Source organism: Crocuta crocuta, unplaced genomic scaffold (genome assembly GCF_008692635.1).
Source record: "Crocuta crocuta isolate KB4526 unplaced genomic scaffold, BGI_CrCroc_1.0 scaffold494, whole genome shotgun sequence".
Lineage (NCBI taxonomy): Eukaryota > Metazoa > Chordata > Mammalia > Carnivora > Hyaenidae > Crocuta > Crocuta crocuta.
This window is the reverse complement of record NW_027527931.1, coordinates 885,816-901,875: the sequence shown is the minus strand read 5'-3', so window position 1 is coordinate 901,875 and position 16,060 is coordinate 885,816. Positions and strand designations below refer to the sequence as shown.

The following is a 16,060-nucleotide window of genomic DNA, read 5'->3' as shown; positions in this document are numbered from 1 at the left end:
TCTTTGGTTGGTTCTTTTAATCTGTTGTATTTGTCTAATATAGCTAATCATTCTCCCATTACTGGAGATTAATAATTTCTTCTAAAAATCGTCAAAAGGAATATATTTGTCCTGAGAGACAGAGAGAGAGAGAGATCTATCAATATTCTGTGCCTGCAAATATGATACTGAAAGTGAAGAACATCGGAAGAATGTTATCATTACAAAGATGGGTATCATTTTGTCTCTTCCAAACTTTTTCACAGAAGGAAGTTGTCCAGATGCAAGGCTTCAACAGGTCCACTGTGGTTACACAGTTCATCCTGGTGGGCTTCTCTAGTCTGGGGGACCTCCAGCTGCTGCTGTTCGCCATCTTCCTTCTCCTGTACTTGACAATCCTGCTGGCCAATGCCATCATCATGGCTGTCATCCGCTGCTGCAGGACTCTGCACACTCCCATGTACGGTTTCCTCTTCATCCTTTCCTTTTCGGAATCCTGCTACACTCTTGTCATCGTCCCTCAGCTGCTGGCCCACCTGCTCTCAGCCACCAAGAGCGTCTCCTTTGTGGCCTGTACCACACAGCTCTTCTTTTTCCTTGGCTTTGCCTGCACCAATTGCTTTCTCATTGCTGTGATGGGGTATGATCGCTATGCGGCAATTTGCCACCCTCTGAGGTACACGCTCGTCATGAACAAAAGGCTAGGCTTGGGGCTGGTTTCCTTGTCTGGAGTCACGGGCTTCTTCATTGCTTTGGTGGCCACCAAACTCATCTGTGACATGCCTTTCTGTGGTCCCAACAGAGTCAACCACTATTTCTGTGACATGGCACCCGTCATTAAGTTGGCCTGTGAGGACACCCATGTGAAAGAACTGGTTCTATTTAGCCTCAGCATCCTGGTGATCATGGTGCCTTTCCTGCTAATCCTTATCTCCTATGGCTTCATCGTCAACACCATCCTTAAGATCCCCTCGGCTGAGGGAAAAAGGAAGGCCTTTGCCACATGTGTCTCCCACCTCACGGTGGTCTTCGTGCACTACGGCTGTGCCTCCATCATCTACCTGAGGCCCAAATCCAAGTCCGCCTCAGACAAGGATCAGTTGGTGGCAGTGACCTACACTGTGGTCACTCCCCTGCTCAATCCTCTGGTCTACAGTCTGAGGAACCAGGAGGTGAAGTCAGCCCTGAAAAGAGTTCTGGGAAAGCCCTGTAACAACCAAGGTGATCTAACAAAAAACCCTAAAAGTAATGAGGGAAGTTACAAGAGAGGTCAAAGGTGGGATGCTTTCTCTGTCTTTTTACCAATCCAGTCCTGACGTGGACAATGTTTCCAAGGACAGGGATCACTAATGCCTGTTTCTTTCCTCCCATTCCAGAAAAAAAACATGAATGAGTCTACATGGTACATTGTCCAAAGCCTGGTTAAAAAACAAAAAAACAAAAACAAAACACTGACACTTGGGCAACAGAAAAATGCATAGTTTTTTTAAGGGAAAATAATACTCAAATTGAAAGGTGGACACAGTTGGAAATGGCCCAGATCTTGCAGCTGACCAACCTGCAATGGTCATAACATGAAACTTACGTGAACCTACCATTGTATTTCAATCATTGGAACTACAAGTACTAAGTAGAATTGATTTTAGGTCTATTATTTTATTTTATAATTTTATTATTTTAAATCTACCATTTCAAGCCATGTAATTTGAGATGGTGTTTAAAACTCTTCAAACTGATGAGCCTTGGGGGTTTTTTTCACCTGAACAACTGTTGTGGTTGTTGTTTTTTCCTGTGAATATGTGAATTATCTAGTGAGCACAGAGTTTGTCTTCTGATTGGGAGAGCTGATTCTTGTTAATTAGAGCTTCTGCCCATTGACCCAACTCGTACTAGAATAAAAATCTCCCAGGGCCACCTGGGGGGCTCAGTCGGTTGAGTGTTTGACTTCGGCTCAGGTCATGATCTCATAGTTCATGGGTTCGAGCCCTGCATCGAGCTATGTGCTGACAGCTCAGAGCCTGGAGCCTGCTTCAGATTCTGTGCCTCCTTCTCTCTCAGCCCCTCCCCCTCTCATTCTCTGTCTCTCTCTCTCTCTCTCTCTCTCTCAAAAATAAATAAACATTAAAAAAACTAAAGTCTGATTTGTTCAAATTATGTTTCACCACCCAAAGGAAAAACACTTATCATTAATCGTATGGCTGAAAATTACGTGTAAACAGGGAACATGATTTTATATAACAAGGTAAGCAGCACGCTCTTTTCCCTGTGGAAATCCCCCTGGCCTTTGTACAATAAATACTCATGTCTATTACATTACTTCCTGGGGTGTCTGCATGTTTCCGCCCTTACAAGTTAAAGTGTCTGCTTATTCTCGAAACCATCTGTGACAGTTACATTTATTACTCTAATTATTCTGCTTGTGAAATGTAATTTGTAGTATGGACTGGTGAAATATGATTGTAATAAAGGTTGTTCGTTTCTAATACAGCTAGATGGAGTATTCTGGAAAAATTAAGTATGAGCAAGAAAATCAAAGAAGAAAAGAAAATCACGAAAAATCGAAAAGTGTTATTTGCTTACACAATGTTGCAAGTCTCAGTTCCTGTTTATCTGTAAATTCATGACCATTTTTGTAACGAATCATGGGTGGACTTAGTTAGGCTAGGTGTGCTCTAAAGAGCTCTGATCACATGGGTCAATACTGAAAGGAAAAGCCTTATCCCTAAATGAAAATATTGATAAATATGTGTATACTTAAGCATCTTGAGCTGAAATAAAACATTTCAGTTATATAAGGGTCATTTTTTCAATTTTCGGCCCTACCAGACTTTTTTGAATTAGTCACCCAACTGTCTGACTCTGTTGGGATCAGGTGAGAGGGCTTCTCTTTTATATTTTCAATGAGGTAAAAAACTTTTTTTCTTGTGGATGATATAGAGACACAATAAGCCAATAAAAAGGGAGAGGTGCTTAGTCGATTGATTGTCCTTGAATGCTAGTTAAGGCTGTACAACCTTACAAGTGCTCAAGGTGTGTATACAGTTACAGCCTTTGTTTCCCCAAGATGTGGCCCAAATCCACGCGTGCCTTGTCAGCAAGAAATCCACTACTTCCTTCTCGAGGTTCTTAAGCTGGATTTTTCAGTAGCCCGGAGACATTTAAGAAGAGGGTCAGGGGGTATTTGGGTGGCTCAGTCGGTTGAGCATCTGATTCTTGGTTTCAGCTCTGGTCATGGTCTCAGGGTTGATGGGTTGGAGCCCCGCATTGGGTTCTGTGCTGACAGTGCAGAGCCTACTTGGGATTCTCTTTTTCCTTCTCTCTCTGTCTTTCCCCTCCTCTCTCTCTCTCTCTCTCTCTCAAAATAAATAAATAAATCTATTGAAAAAAATAGAAAAAAAGAGAGAGAGAGAATGGTTTCCAGACAAAGCAGAGCACAGGCAGGTTCACTGTGCTGTGGGACCCCTGCCTGCAGGGTGCCCTACCTGAGCTACAGGACTAGAAGTCAGGGCTGGTGCCCTTCCTGAGCTACAGGACTCGGAGGCAGCGCTGGTGCCCAGACCACTGTAGAGGGCTTCCCGGGTGACGTGGCTCTTGGAAGTATGTTATTCCGTGTCCCCCACATTAACAGAAGGTCCTGACACATGTACTCCCCGGGTCCTAGCTCTGCGCCCCTTTAATTCATAGTCACAACCCGGCAATGTAACCATTGGCATGCCCTCAGCCAAGTTTTGGAGACAAGGAAGCCAAGTGGACACATGGGGATTCTTCTTTGTCCTAAAGCACACTGGCTTTTGTCCCAGCAGTGCGCTGCTTGGGTTAGAGTAAGAGCCTGTAGCCAACATTCACCTTCTCTCATTGCTCTGGCTGAGTCCTCCGTCAATTCACACAGTAACGGCTGAAAACAAGTCCTGATCCTTAACTCCATCCCCTACCGCGCAGACTTGGTTATCTTTCCCAAATGAAAACACTGTAGCTGATCCCGACCAAACACTCCTTCCTGGGTCAAAGGGTAAAATAAAATATCCTCCAAGTGAGAAATGGGTGAAGTGTGTCACCCGCACTATCTGCCTACAGCTTGCCGGGGGAACCCTGGGGGGTGTTGAAAATCCGAAGTTGTGTTCCTTCAGGGTTCAGCTTGCGACTGTCGTTTGCCTCCCTGTTGGTGTGTTACCCCGTTTCTAGTCGAAACTGTGTCTCTTACTAGTTGCTTCCTTTTTCTTCTTCTGACCTAGTGTGTGTCTGTGCACCTGTACCTCAGATCATCCCCTGCAGACCTTGTAAAAAAATAAACCCACTTGGCCATAGTATTTTCATGAATATTTGAAACATAAGTATAATCACCAGATCTTGTAAATATTCTAGTCCCCAGACTGCTCTCTCCTCCAGCACCAGACCGTCCCTGAAATTCACACTTAGTGTTTGAACAACTTGCTGACTTACTTGTTAGTACATTAGTGAATTTTAACACATTTGAGGAAAAAGTTTTCTGAGTTATTTTAATATATTTCTTATGCAATCACATGCAAATAATGCAAACAAGAACACACAAATACCTATATTTCCCGTCTTTTTATGGTCAGGTGCTCCCTTCATATTCTGACTATGCTTTCAATCTATCTGAGGCAAAAGACTAATTTTCCTCCCAAAGTATTATGTGCCAGTGCTTTTGTAAACTACAGTGAAATGAGTTACATAAAACCAAAATCAAAAGGACACACAAGAACTTTTCTCGCCTTACTGTTAGATTAAGACACATACAATTACTCAGCTGAATTGTTGTAAGCATTTCTAGGTATTTACTTTCAGTTTCTAGGCTTCTTTTGTCAGAGATGAGTAACAATGTTTCTCACTCCCACCCGGCTCCTTCCATCCGCTTTGAATTTCAGGCATTGTTCTGGGCTGCTGGTTATTTCCAGAACACTTGGAACCCAGCAACATTCAAAACTGAAGGCCCATCTGTGGGCTTGTGATATTTCAGCTTGGAGTCCCCCCATGAGCGAGGCCCCTCTCAGTTCCGGTGAAATCTCAGCCACCCCTCCTGTAATCCAGCAGAAAGAACCGGCCAGTCCCTCCCTCCTACCCTCAGCCCGGCCCACAGCACAGAGAACCGGCTTCTGACCCCCAGCCCCTTCACCGGCTTCCAACCATCTGTTCATATGGGTACCTCCTGCCCCGCAGTGTATTTTAACGGGCATTTCAAGTTAAAAAAAAAAAAAAATCTTTTAATGCTTATTTATTTTTGAAGGAGAGACAGCAAGTGGGGGAGGAGCAGAGAGAGAGGGAGACACAGAGTTCAAAGCAGGCTCCAGGCTCTGAGCTGTCAGCACAGAGCCCGACGCGGGGCTCGAACCCACGAACCGCGAGATCGTGACCTAGGCCAAAGTCGGATGCTTATCCGAATGAGTCACCCAGCCCCTCACCTCCCAACCCCGGGCATTTCAAATTAAACACCCCAAACCAAATTCTCAGTCTGTACCCTAACTCTGTACCTTTCATATTCCTACCTTAGTTCATTGTAATTCCGAATGGGAGTCCAGCTTCTTAGAACAAAGGCCCTGAGTCGTTCCTAAATTCCTTTTGGATACGTATATTGCTACTTCCACACTTGCCCCTGTTCCCAAGTCTGTTTTCCATAAAGCGGCCAGGATGATCCTTTGAAAAACAATTCAGATTCTCTGTCTTGTCAGGTCGGAGCCGCCCAGTGGTTCCCATCCTGCTAAGGGAAGGACTCTGCCTCCAAGCTACCCCGGGACCGCCAGGCGTTCGGAGGCCCACTCTGTCCAGACCTCATTTCTGGCCACTCTCAGAGCAGAGGCGTACAGGGAACAACAGACAACGGCAAGGAAGACGTCACACCTGCCCCTCGCCTGCTCCTTGCACTAAATTTGATTTTCAACCTGTTGAAATGTGTATTTTTATTGTCCAGTGAAGTTTTTGTGCGTGGATGGAAAAACTCACTAAAACGTGCACTGGCCTGAAGTCTAGATGGCTTGAAGCCCTCTTGGTAACAACATAAATACATCAAACTGTATTCCCCAAACACTAAATCCTCACAATCTTTCTATGTTTAAGCATTAAACACACAACTTATTATGGAGCATAAAATACTTGAAATGAGTAAAATTAATGAAGCACTGGGAAGGCAAATCCAAGAGGAAAATTACCTAGGAGTTTATACAAATTGTGTTTGTGTGTTTCTCCTCTAATAAAATGGTAGCAGTTGATTTTTTATTTATATTTTCCTCTATAATAAAAATGGAGGAAGGAAATCACTAAAAATAAAAATATGAATAAGTAAGGATTAAAGAAATGAAGATTCAGGTGAGCATATCTATATATATTCTAGATATTAGAATAAAATTCTAATTATTTTACCAGGGGATTTTCAAGTCTAGAACTACCTTACTGATTTTAATCTTTTTAATTAACTTATCATTTTTTAACTTGTGAGGTGTTATTATACTATCATTGTGGTGTATTTACTCAGTCTGTTAGCACTGGTTAAATTTATACATTTTAGCATTCATTACGATTATTTTACAGAAATTCCTAGTATTTACTATAACAGAAATTATAATTTTTAAAAAACATATATTTAAAATAATATAATTAGTATGATTCAGAGATATCTAAAATAAGTCTCTGGGGATGTGAAAACTGGGTTTGCATAGTTACTTCTCCTTTTTTAGATTTTGACTAAATCATCTTGTTGGAATGCACTTCCAAACTTTTTTAGTGCTTGGTTACTATGTGTGACCATCTACAATGATTAACTGTAGGACCCCTTTTTCCACTTGGTTATTAGATGGCGGTTATTGCTGGTGAACAATCTTCCCTGTATTTGATTTCATGAATAATTTTTCTGGAATACCCTGGCTTATTATGCCTTCTGCTCAGTCTTGCCTGTCTATACAAATAGCCATGTCTACAAAGGAAACCATAATTAGTAGATATGTCTGTACATAACACTACTACCTATTAAAATCAATAAAAAGTTAAATACATACTATAATATTCAAACATATTTTGCTTTGTAACTAAACACATTTTTAACTGTATTTATTTATTTTCAGGGAGAGAGAGCACTAGCAAGGGAGGGGCAGAGAGAGACAGGGGAAGAGAGAATCCCAGGCAGACTCTGAATTGTCAACACAGAGCCCGATGTGGGGCTCAAATTCATGACCCCCTGGTATCATGACCTTAGCCACCCAGGCACCCCACTTTTATTTGATATTTTGAAAATCATTGTTGTTCTTCTCTTGAAGAATATCGGTACCATCCTTTGGTCTGGACATAGGAAATGGAAGCAATGACCTCTCCTAGAGGGAATTTCCTTTTTTCCCCTTAAACGTAGAAAGTGGGTTCTGAGGCACATACAGCATTTTAGTGGTAAGCAAAGGTGTCACTGCTAGTACGTGGGCAATCGTTTTCATACGACAGATTAAGAACACTTTTTACGTCTTTTAACATACTGAGTTCACCCTGAGTTTATGTGAATCACCTGTAACCTCTATGATTTCAGTCACTGTGATGAGGAAAGCAGCTACTTTAGCCAGCGGACTGAAACTGAGGAAAAGCTGTGGGGAGTCTCTATCGAATCCCAAGAGAGGAGTCAGAGCTAGAGCTGGCCTTACAGGACACAGGAGGCTTTAGGTTAAACACAGGCAAGGCCACTTCGCGAACTACTACCAGAGACAAAGAACTGAGGAGGCAGCCACAGCCCAGCCCTCGCCTCCACGTGGAGCAGCCCTCTGTAGAGGCACCTGAAAACCGGTGAGAGGCGTTGTGTACCAGCAGAAATGGAAGTCCTGAAGCTGTTCCAAGCAACCCCATGGGCAACGGACAGTTAGCCAATGGGGGCGTGAACTGGAGAGGGCACCGGACAGGGTGCCGCTTCGTAAGCAATGCTGAACACTGGTTGGCGTGTACATGAGGCATACTTTGAATTAGGGCCAGTGCAGATAAGCAGACCAGGGTCACTGTGGTGTGAGTGCGCAGGTGAATGGGCGCCATTTTGTAGTCATCCAATGTTGAGGCCACATACAACTTGTGCTTATGAGTTCATCTCCTTTTACCTAATGGCTGCTCTCCATTTATTCTGAATTCTCCAATGACTTTCGGTCCCAGTGCAGTGGACTATGAGGCCCCTTTATGAACTGACCCCAGCTCATGGGCCTCACCTCCTGTCATGTTCCCCACAATTCACTCCAGTATAGTCAGCCATGTGGGAGTTTCTAGAACACACCCAGTACAACACTGCTTTTGTCTGCAGTTCCTTTGCCTGGAATGAACGCTCTTCCCCGAGGCACTGCATGCCATGGTTCTTGTTCTTGTTTTAGGTCTTCTCTCAAAAGCCACCTTCTCAGAGGCTCCCATTCTTTCCACTGTCTTTGCAATAATAGCCCATTTTCCTCTTTGATCTCCTTTCCCAAATCAATCTGGGATCCTACAATGTCACTATCTCACATGAAGTATTTTTATTTGCTTCCTGTCTGTCTCCCCAACCCTCCACTATCACATATGTTCTGTGTGTAAGAGATTTTACCCAGTGTCTCTGCTGTATTTCATTACCTATCATGAGATAGGCTTCTGACAATTATTTGTTGAATGTGGAGTATAGTGTTTTAAGCATGGGTTTGGGAGCAAAACTTACAATGCTTACTAGTTATGTGACCTTTGTCTCTTCGCTTATAAAATGGGAATAATGGGGGCACCTGGGTGGTTCAGCTGGTTAAGTGCCCAACTTTGGCTCAGGTCATGATATCATGGCTCATGAGTTTGAGCCCTGCACCAGGCTCTCTGCTGATGGTACAGAGCCTATTTTGGATTCTCTGTCTCCCTCTTTGTCTCTCTGTCCCTCCTCAGCTCACACTCTCTCTTTCTTAAAAATAAGCAAATAAACATTAATAAATGATAACAAAATAAAATGAAGTGTGAATAATGGTGTCTACCTCAGAATTGCTATGAGGATCACATGAGTTAATATGTATAAAGCATGTAGGAGAGTTCTTCTCTACAGCAGGATCCACTTAAATGTTTATTTTTTTTTATTTTTTTAACGTTTTATTTATTTCTGAGAGAGAGAGAGAGAGAGAGAGACAGTGTGAGCAGGGGAGGGTCAGAGAGAGAGAGACATAGAATCATAAACAGGCTCCAGGCTCTGAGCTGTCAGCACAGAGCCCGACGTGGGGCTCGAACCCATGGACCGTGAGATCATGACCTGATGGCCACCCAACCTACTGAGCCACCCTGGGTCCCCAAATGTTTATTATTTTTCGATCAGTTTTAACCATACCATAAGATAGGTACTTCTATTTGCTATAAGAATTGAGCTTATGGTCAGTTTGTGGTCATTATCACATGATCAGCAACGGGATTGTGAACTTACATTACATTTTGTTCACACTTGGACCACGGTCATAGAAAGGGGAAATGTAAGAGAACTTATAAAGAAGGTTTTGCTGGCTGACTATTCAGGAACAATGATAAAGCGAAGAAAAGAAAGTTTAAATCTTAAGAACCAACAAATGGCAGGACCATTTACCAGAGAAAGTAAGAGAGGGGAAGGAGTCAACAAAGAAAAAGCATAAACTAATTTTAAATCCTTAAGGACAAAATCCAAGTCCCCCAAATCTATAGGTCCCTCCTGTGGGTAACCCGAAGAAGCTTTCAACACGACCTCTCCCCCTCACACAGGCTCCAAAGCAGGTTGTGCATAAATATCTTTCTTCCCCCACAGGTGACATTCTTGGAGCCTGAATCCCTGTCCCAGTTTAAGTGGCTCCACTTAATCCAGTTGTCCACATCCTCACCTTTCTCCATGCATTTGGGTAGAAGACGGCAGACGGACCTCCTCTCAGTCATGGCTGGCCGACGGCATATGGCTCCTGAGCTCTGCCAGGCTTAGCCCAATGTGTCCTGATCCCTCCCGTCCTGCTGAAGCGTCAACGGTCACTATCACACCTGGAGAATTCAACAACAACCAAGACTAGGGTCTCTATCTCTTTTTTCAAAAGACCTCCTAGTGTTTCTACTGCATTTGTGTGCACAACAGAATACAGTAAGCTCCAGGTTTGTACCATCAGCAAGGCAGATTTCTCTCCTGGTTCTCTAGCTGGCAGGACTAGAAAGTGTTATCCTGAACTATTGAAAACACCTCCCTGGTCCTCTAGAGAAATAAATCCACATTCTGGAGTTTCAGCCAGAATTACATGGTTTTGAGGACACCTTTCTTCTGGGGTGATTTAGTGGCATGCTTTGCTCTTGAATGATAGGGAACCTTGCACTTCATCATAGAGGGCTCCAAGCAGCCCTGTAAAATTCTGCCTTCCTCCCCAGATGCCTCTACATAAGCCGTGTGAGCATGCCTTGCCGAAGGTGATGGCCGCTCAGTGGTAAAAGCCTGACGCTGAGACTTTGTTCATGGGTAAGAGTACAGCCTGGGCACAGGGTCACAGAACCCTGTCTCTTAACTTGAAAATGCCCCATATAAAAAGAGACACGTGTCTACTAGGAAATCTGCACAATCTGCTCAGTTATCTATGGGAAGGCGTCAGCTGGACATCTGCATGAACTCATCGCCTGGATGGCTTTCTGCTCCCTAACGGGCTCAGACAAAGATGCCTCAAAGTAAGTCGATAATTTTAAAATCTATATTTTAAAGAGTGAGGGGAAAACTATAAATAACAATGATAATAATTATAAGCCAAACTAATACAGAAAAGTAAACACATAGTGTCTGATCGCTCTTTTCCTTTGCTACCTTGACTCTGCCCCTCCTCAGTCCCCATGTCCTCTTCCTGACTGATCACTCAAAGTAGGAATTTCTTCCCTGACTACATGCAACATGAAGACACACGTGGACAAACAGTCGGAGAAATGAGAACGCTGGTCCAGCCCCGTCCTCGCTCTGACAGGAGACATCTCCTATGTCATTATTTTCTTGAAAAATATCTGAAGACACACAGATACCCCAACCACTGTGAAGTCTAGAGCACTCACCTGCCCCCCTCAGCTTTGGTGAGAGACACAGGGGGACAGAGTGAGTCTTAATGAGAACACAAGCAGATGATGCAGTGATGTCAAAGGGGAACGACTTAAGAAAACATCACTCAGACAATGAATTTATTTCAATCAGCGTTTACTGAAAAACATCTTGCTCTAAACCAGCTACATAATCCGTGGGGCCAGGACAAAACAAAAACACAGTATCTCCAAGTTTTATTAAGGATTTCAAGACAGCAACCACTGCACAGTTCACACGCCCATGAAGCCTGCCCTGAATCCAGGTCAGATTTTTGGTCACAGGTACCAGTACAGACACCTGCATCCTGCTGTCAAGCAACTGAGAAAAAAAAAAGAAAAAAAAGAGCAAAAGCCTAAATAATCACTGTTCAGAGTAGGAAGAGATGAATCTATTTGGGACCATTCATCCAACCTTGCAAGAGCTTTCAACTGGGAAATCTAGGGAAGCATCCATGAGAAAGGAGCATCTGAATTAGAGTTTGAAGAGTCAGCCAATGAAGACGTGGCCAAGGCAGGAAAGATATTGCTGGAAGACAGGAAAAAGAAAAAAGAGTACAGATTTCCGAAGGGGTCAAGATTCCCACCATAACAAGCCTTCTTTTAATCAAAACTATGCTTTGTTTATAGGTATGAACCATGTGTAAGAAGCAGCAGACACAGATTTTCTATGGGAGGGAAAAGCTAATGTTGCCAGAGTGGAGTTAGGCTTGCTTTCAATTTCTTTAAAAGTTTGTTCTTTACCGTGGAAACTAATTTGACAATAAACTGTTAAAATAAAAAAATGGAAAAAAAGTTTGTTCTTNGGACCATTCATCCAACCTTGCAAGAGCTTTCAACTGGGAAATCTAGGGAAGCATCCATGAGAAAGGAGCATCTGAATTAGAGTTTGAAGAGTCAGCCAATGAAGACGTGGCCAAGGCAGGAAAGATATTGCTGGAAGACAGGAAAAAGAAAAAAGAGTACAGATTTCCGAAGGGGTCAAGATTCCCACCATAACAAGCCTTCTTTTAATCAAAACTATGCTTTGTTTATAGGTATGAACCATGTGTAAGAAGCAGCAGACACAGATTTTCTATGGGAGGGAAAAGCTAATGTTGCCAGAGTAGAGTTAGGCTTGCTTTCAATTTCTTTAAAAGTTTGTTCTTGACCCATGATTCCCGAGGGGCATGGAGCTGGTGTCCTGAGGTCCTGGGTCCCCAGTCGTTGGCTGCTGTGGCGGGGTCAGGACTGGATGCACCGGGCGCCACGGCTCTCCCATGTGAGCTATAGGACAGGAAGAGGGTATTAATCCCAATGAAGGGAAATCAGAGAGAAAGTGGGGAAGGTGGAGGCAAGAGGAATGAGTTGATTAGAAGGGGAAGAAACAGAAGGAGAAGAGGAGGCTCACCTGAGCTTTCTAAGTGAGCAGTGCAGGCCCAGCAGCAGGAGCAGGGTGACCAGCACCGCCAGACACATCAGTGTCAACAGGGCCCAGTCTCTACCTTGTTGGGGAGAAAGCAAGGACGTCACTCGGCAACGCTCAAGGTTCTCTGTGCAGTGGCCACCGTGGATGCTTCTCATTCCACGGGGCGGGGAGGGGGGGGTGAGGGAGGAGGATCCTTCCTGAAACTTCCATCTGCATTTTCTGGAGCTCTCAACCCAACTCCTCCTAAGTCTGCACCCCCATCGTCTGCCACATCTCTTTCCCAGAATCACCGGATGCCTCTTTTTCTCCTTAGTACATCGAATACCCTACTTCCATTTTCTTGAACTTAAACGCAGTCTTTCTCTGCTCGTGTTTGGACCCTCCTGTGCTTCTGTTCTCCTGTGCAAAGCATCCCCGCCCATCTCCCAAGTACCTCACTCAGGGGCCCCAGGACTCCGGGACGATTGTCGTTTCCCAGCCGGGCCCCAGGTCCTTCTCACCCCAGTGGATGACTATGTCGTGGCCTCCTAGACTGCTGTGTCTCACTCGGCAAGACAGGCCGGCTGCCTCCCGCGCCGCCACGTCCAGGGTCACCCGGAGGTACCACGTCTCGTCGGCATGGGGCAGGACGTCGCCTCGCCGGGTGCCCGGCTGCTCCTGCTCACCCCGCATCCACATCACCCACACTGGCTTTGGGTGGAAGCCGGAGACGTGGCACACCAGCAGCAGACGGCCAGGGCCGGGACTGGGGCCGCTGGACAGCCAGACCTCTGGCCTCACTGCAGAGAAGATGAGGAGACATGGATCTTAGGGGGCACCTAGGCCCGAGCTCAGTGACTCGGTGGTCTTAGCAGGTGGAGTGATCACTTCCTTGTCTCATCTGGGAAACAATCCTAAGCCCACCTATCCCACTCTCTAGCCTCTCAGCGCACGTTTCAAAGGGATGATAGAGTCTGACAGGAAGCCCTCAGCCCTGGGGATGCTCACCTGGTCGTCCCAGCTCGGACTTCGCTGCTTCAAGGATTCCTGCCAGAAACTGGGGGCAGGTGTTGCTGAGAAGGCTCAGCACGATTTCCTTAATGTCACGGTAGCGGTTGAGCACGGCACAGACTTTCTGGGCCCGACTCCCTGCTCCCGGAGATGGCTGCCAGGAGTTTCCCTGGAAACTCAGGAAATCTGAGCCTTGATATGCCCCGTTGAAGAAGATTCCGGAAGCCTTCCCAGCATGCAATGTACAGCCAGCTGACACCTGGAGCTCAAAGGGGTCTGGGGATGGGCGAGGAGAACAGAATCGTGTGGAAAGAGTCACCGGGAGGAAAAGCCACCGGTGTAGAAATAAAGGGATTCAGGGGAAGGGAAATCTGCCGGAAATCACACAGCACACTGGCGTCAGGTGGCTGGGGGGTGGGGGGGCATCTGTGGGAAGACACTGTGAAGATAAGAAGGTATTGAGGAATAATGAAGGTGCAGGTGCTGGACGGGGAAGGTGTTGGGAAGTTGAGGGCTGGACCCGAAGGGCTCACTTGGAAGNAAGCTTGGGGAAGGTCAGAGCCCCTTTGCAAGGGGGGTCCGGAGCCTCGAGGCAAATACCAGCTTGGAACCGTGAACTCACATTCGAACTGGAACTCCCGGGCAAAGGCCTGCACTTCGATGGTGAACCCGTGGAAGTACAGCTGGAACAGGCTCTGGAGGTTCTGCAGCATCTGGGCGCTGAAGTTGCCCCGGGACCAGGGCCACAGGAAGCGGATGGTGCCCAGCGCCGGGTCCCAGCCGTGCGTCTGCAGCTCGCCCAGCCAGCCCGAGGCCTGCGAGTGCGCCCAGCTGTGGTTGGCAAACGAGGAGGCCTGGAGCACGCGGAAGGAGAGCGGGTCCTCTGCGGCCGGGCCAGGGGGGCGCGGGGCCCGGGGGGCTGAGGCTGGGCCAGGGCGGGCCAGCGGGGGAGCGGAGGGATGGAGACAGTTACACGGGTTGCACACATTCCCGCATCCCGGCCGCTCCCCGGCCAGCCCGCTCTCCCCAAAACCAAGAAGGGAAAATGAGATGGGGCAAGACACGGTGGCCAGCCTGGGGCGCAGACGCCGAGGGCGTCTTGTGGGAGCCTATGCCTTCCTCCCCTCCCCCCTCCCCGGGCTCCCCTGCAGCGCCCGGCCCCAGGGATCTTCCCAGGGCCCTTCCTACCCCCTGTGCCTGCAGCAGGATGGAGAAGTCCCGGGAAGGTCAGGAGCAGCGCGAGCAGCATGGTGGCTCCGGAGGAGGACGGCTCACGCGACCCAGATAGCGCTGCCCTCCGGCCCTGCCGCCTTCATACGGCTTCCCCTGCAGCCCACACAGGCAAACCTCACCCTCTGCCCACTTCCCTCTCAAGAAACCCTCCCGCCTCCCCACGGCAGGCCGCGGGGCTCTCATTTCCCCTCCCTCTCTGCCGATTCTCTCCCGAGTTCCCCGCCCCTGTGCACAGCTACTGTCAGAGGGCTCCCGGCTGCAGCCTGCGGTCCCGCTGGAGAACTAGACCTTTCCGGCTGGGAGCAATCAGGTCCACACCTGGGCTATGTGTCCTGCTCTGTGGAGAGAGGGGCTAGCAGGTGCTCCCAGGGGCCCGCGGCCTGCAGCCCCTCCTCCTGCTGCTAAAGCTCCTTCTCCCTCTTCAAGGCCCCCCACTCCTCTCCTCTACTTCTCCCATTTCCCCTTTCTTTCTGCTTTCACCCCTCTTGCTGCCCTGTCTGCTCTCCCTTCCCTCACCCTCTCCGTCTCCTTATTCTGCTCTTCTCAAGTCATTGGCAGAAGACACAAGCCATCCGGGGTGCAGCCGTACCACCACCATGAAGAGGGGCATTAGTGCCAATACAGGCGACCCAGTATCTACAGGGAGGTCCTTGGGCTCAGCTTCTGCCGTCTGACCATCAGTGGCTGCTGAAGGGGGTCTGAGGGTGGGCTTGCCCCGCACTGGTGAGCTGGCAGGCAGGTCATTCTCATTCAAGAAGTATGAGTGGGTGTGGAGGGAACACACAGGGGTCTGGGATCTCTCCCACCCTCGCAATTAGTCTAGATGTCTGTGGCAAGTCTCCCTCTGGGTGTGAAGGGCTCTCAGCTCATGGCCTGGGAGCACTGGGGATCCCCGGGCGGTGTCCGGCCAGAGCAGGGAAGGAATGCTAGGGGCCTGGTGTGTTGCTGGGAGAATTAAGTACCGTGTGCAGTCTCTATTTTTGTTCCCTGCATTGCTGCTTGCTGGGGCAGCCTGAAGGCAATTGGAATTCCATTCCTTTGTTGGGTTTTCCTATATTCATCCAACCAACATTGTGTCAGAGCCCATCTGGTGCCAAGAAATGTGCCAGGCACACGATGTCAGAGGTAGAAGCCCTTTGGAGGAAACCAAACAAACCCAACCTGAAAGCTCTACTTTTCTTATAGAGAGGACTAGAGAATAGTGGCCAGTTATTAGAAAAGGCCCACACTCCCTCTCGTCCTGGTACGATTTCTGAGTTCTAAGGGTAAAGAAAAATCTTACAAAGTTTCAGACAAAATGCTGGCTACTTTCAAAGAAGAATAGCACTGGCTTCAGACACCTCACACACAAGGCTGTGGGGAATATTTCCAAGCTGAGATAATAAGATAATCCAAAAGTTTTTTATTCAGGCAAATTATCCTTCTCTG

At 47.0% G+C, this 16,060-nt stretch overlaps 2 protein-coding genes across 2 annotated transcripts; one reads left to right on the top strand and one right to left on the bottom strand.

Moving 5' to 3' along the window:
• The first annotated feature begins 260 nt into the window (after nucleotides 1-260).
• Nucleotides 261-1,295, top strand: OR10T2 (olfactory receptor family 10 subfamily T member 2). Its single transcript, XM_077751535.1, has one exon. It carries the CDS (start codon nucleotides 261-263, stop codon nucleotides 1,293-1,295), a length of 1,035 nt encoding a protein of 344 aa, XP_077607661.1.
• A 10,522-nt stretch (nucleotides 1,296-11,817) lies between these two features.
• LOC144221300 (T-cell surface glycoprotein CD1e, membrane-associated-like) lies at nucleotides 11,818-14,761 on the bottom strand. The gene is made up of 6 exons (XM_077751752.1): nucleotides 14,588-14,761; nucleotides 14,022-14,324; nucleotides 13,397-13,675; nucleotides 12,910-13,188; nucleotides 12,392-12,485; nucleotides 11,818-12,267 (listed from the first exon to the last, which is right to left on the bottom strand). The coding sequence occupies exons 1-6, from the start codon at nucleotides 14,646-14,648 to the stop codon at nucleotides 12,093-12,095; spliced, it is 1,191 nt and encodes a 396-aa protein (XP_077607878.1). The 5' UTR covers nucleotides 14,649-14,761; the 3' UTR covers nucleotides 11,818-12,092.
• Between the last annotated feature and the right edge of the window lie 1,299 nt (nucleotides 14,762-16,060).

Coding starts and splice junctions, on each gene's coding strand:
- OR10T2 (XM_077751535.1), top strand. CDS start 261: ATGCAAGGCTTCAACAGGTCCACTGTGGTTACACAGTTCATCCTGGTG.
- LOC144221300 (XM_077751752.1), bottom strand. CDS start 14,648: ATGCTGCTCGCGCTGCTCCTGACCTTCCCGGGACTTCTCCATCCTGCT. Junction 13,676..14,021: donor CCGGGAGTTCCAGTTCGAAT/GTGAGTTCACGG, acceptor GCCCATCCCCAG/ACCCCTTTGAGCTCCAGGTG. Junction 12,486..12,909: donor CGACATAGTCATCCACTGGG/GTGAGAAGGACC, acceptor CTCCCCAACAAG/GTAGAGACTGGGCCCTGTTG.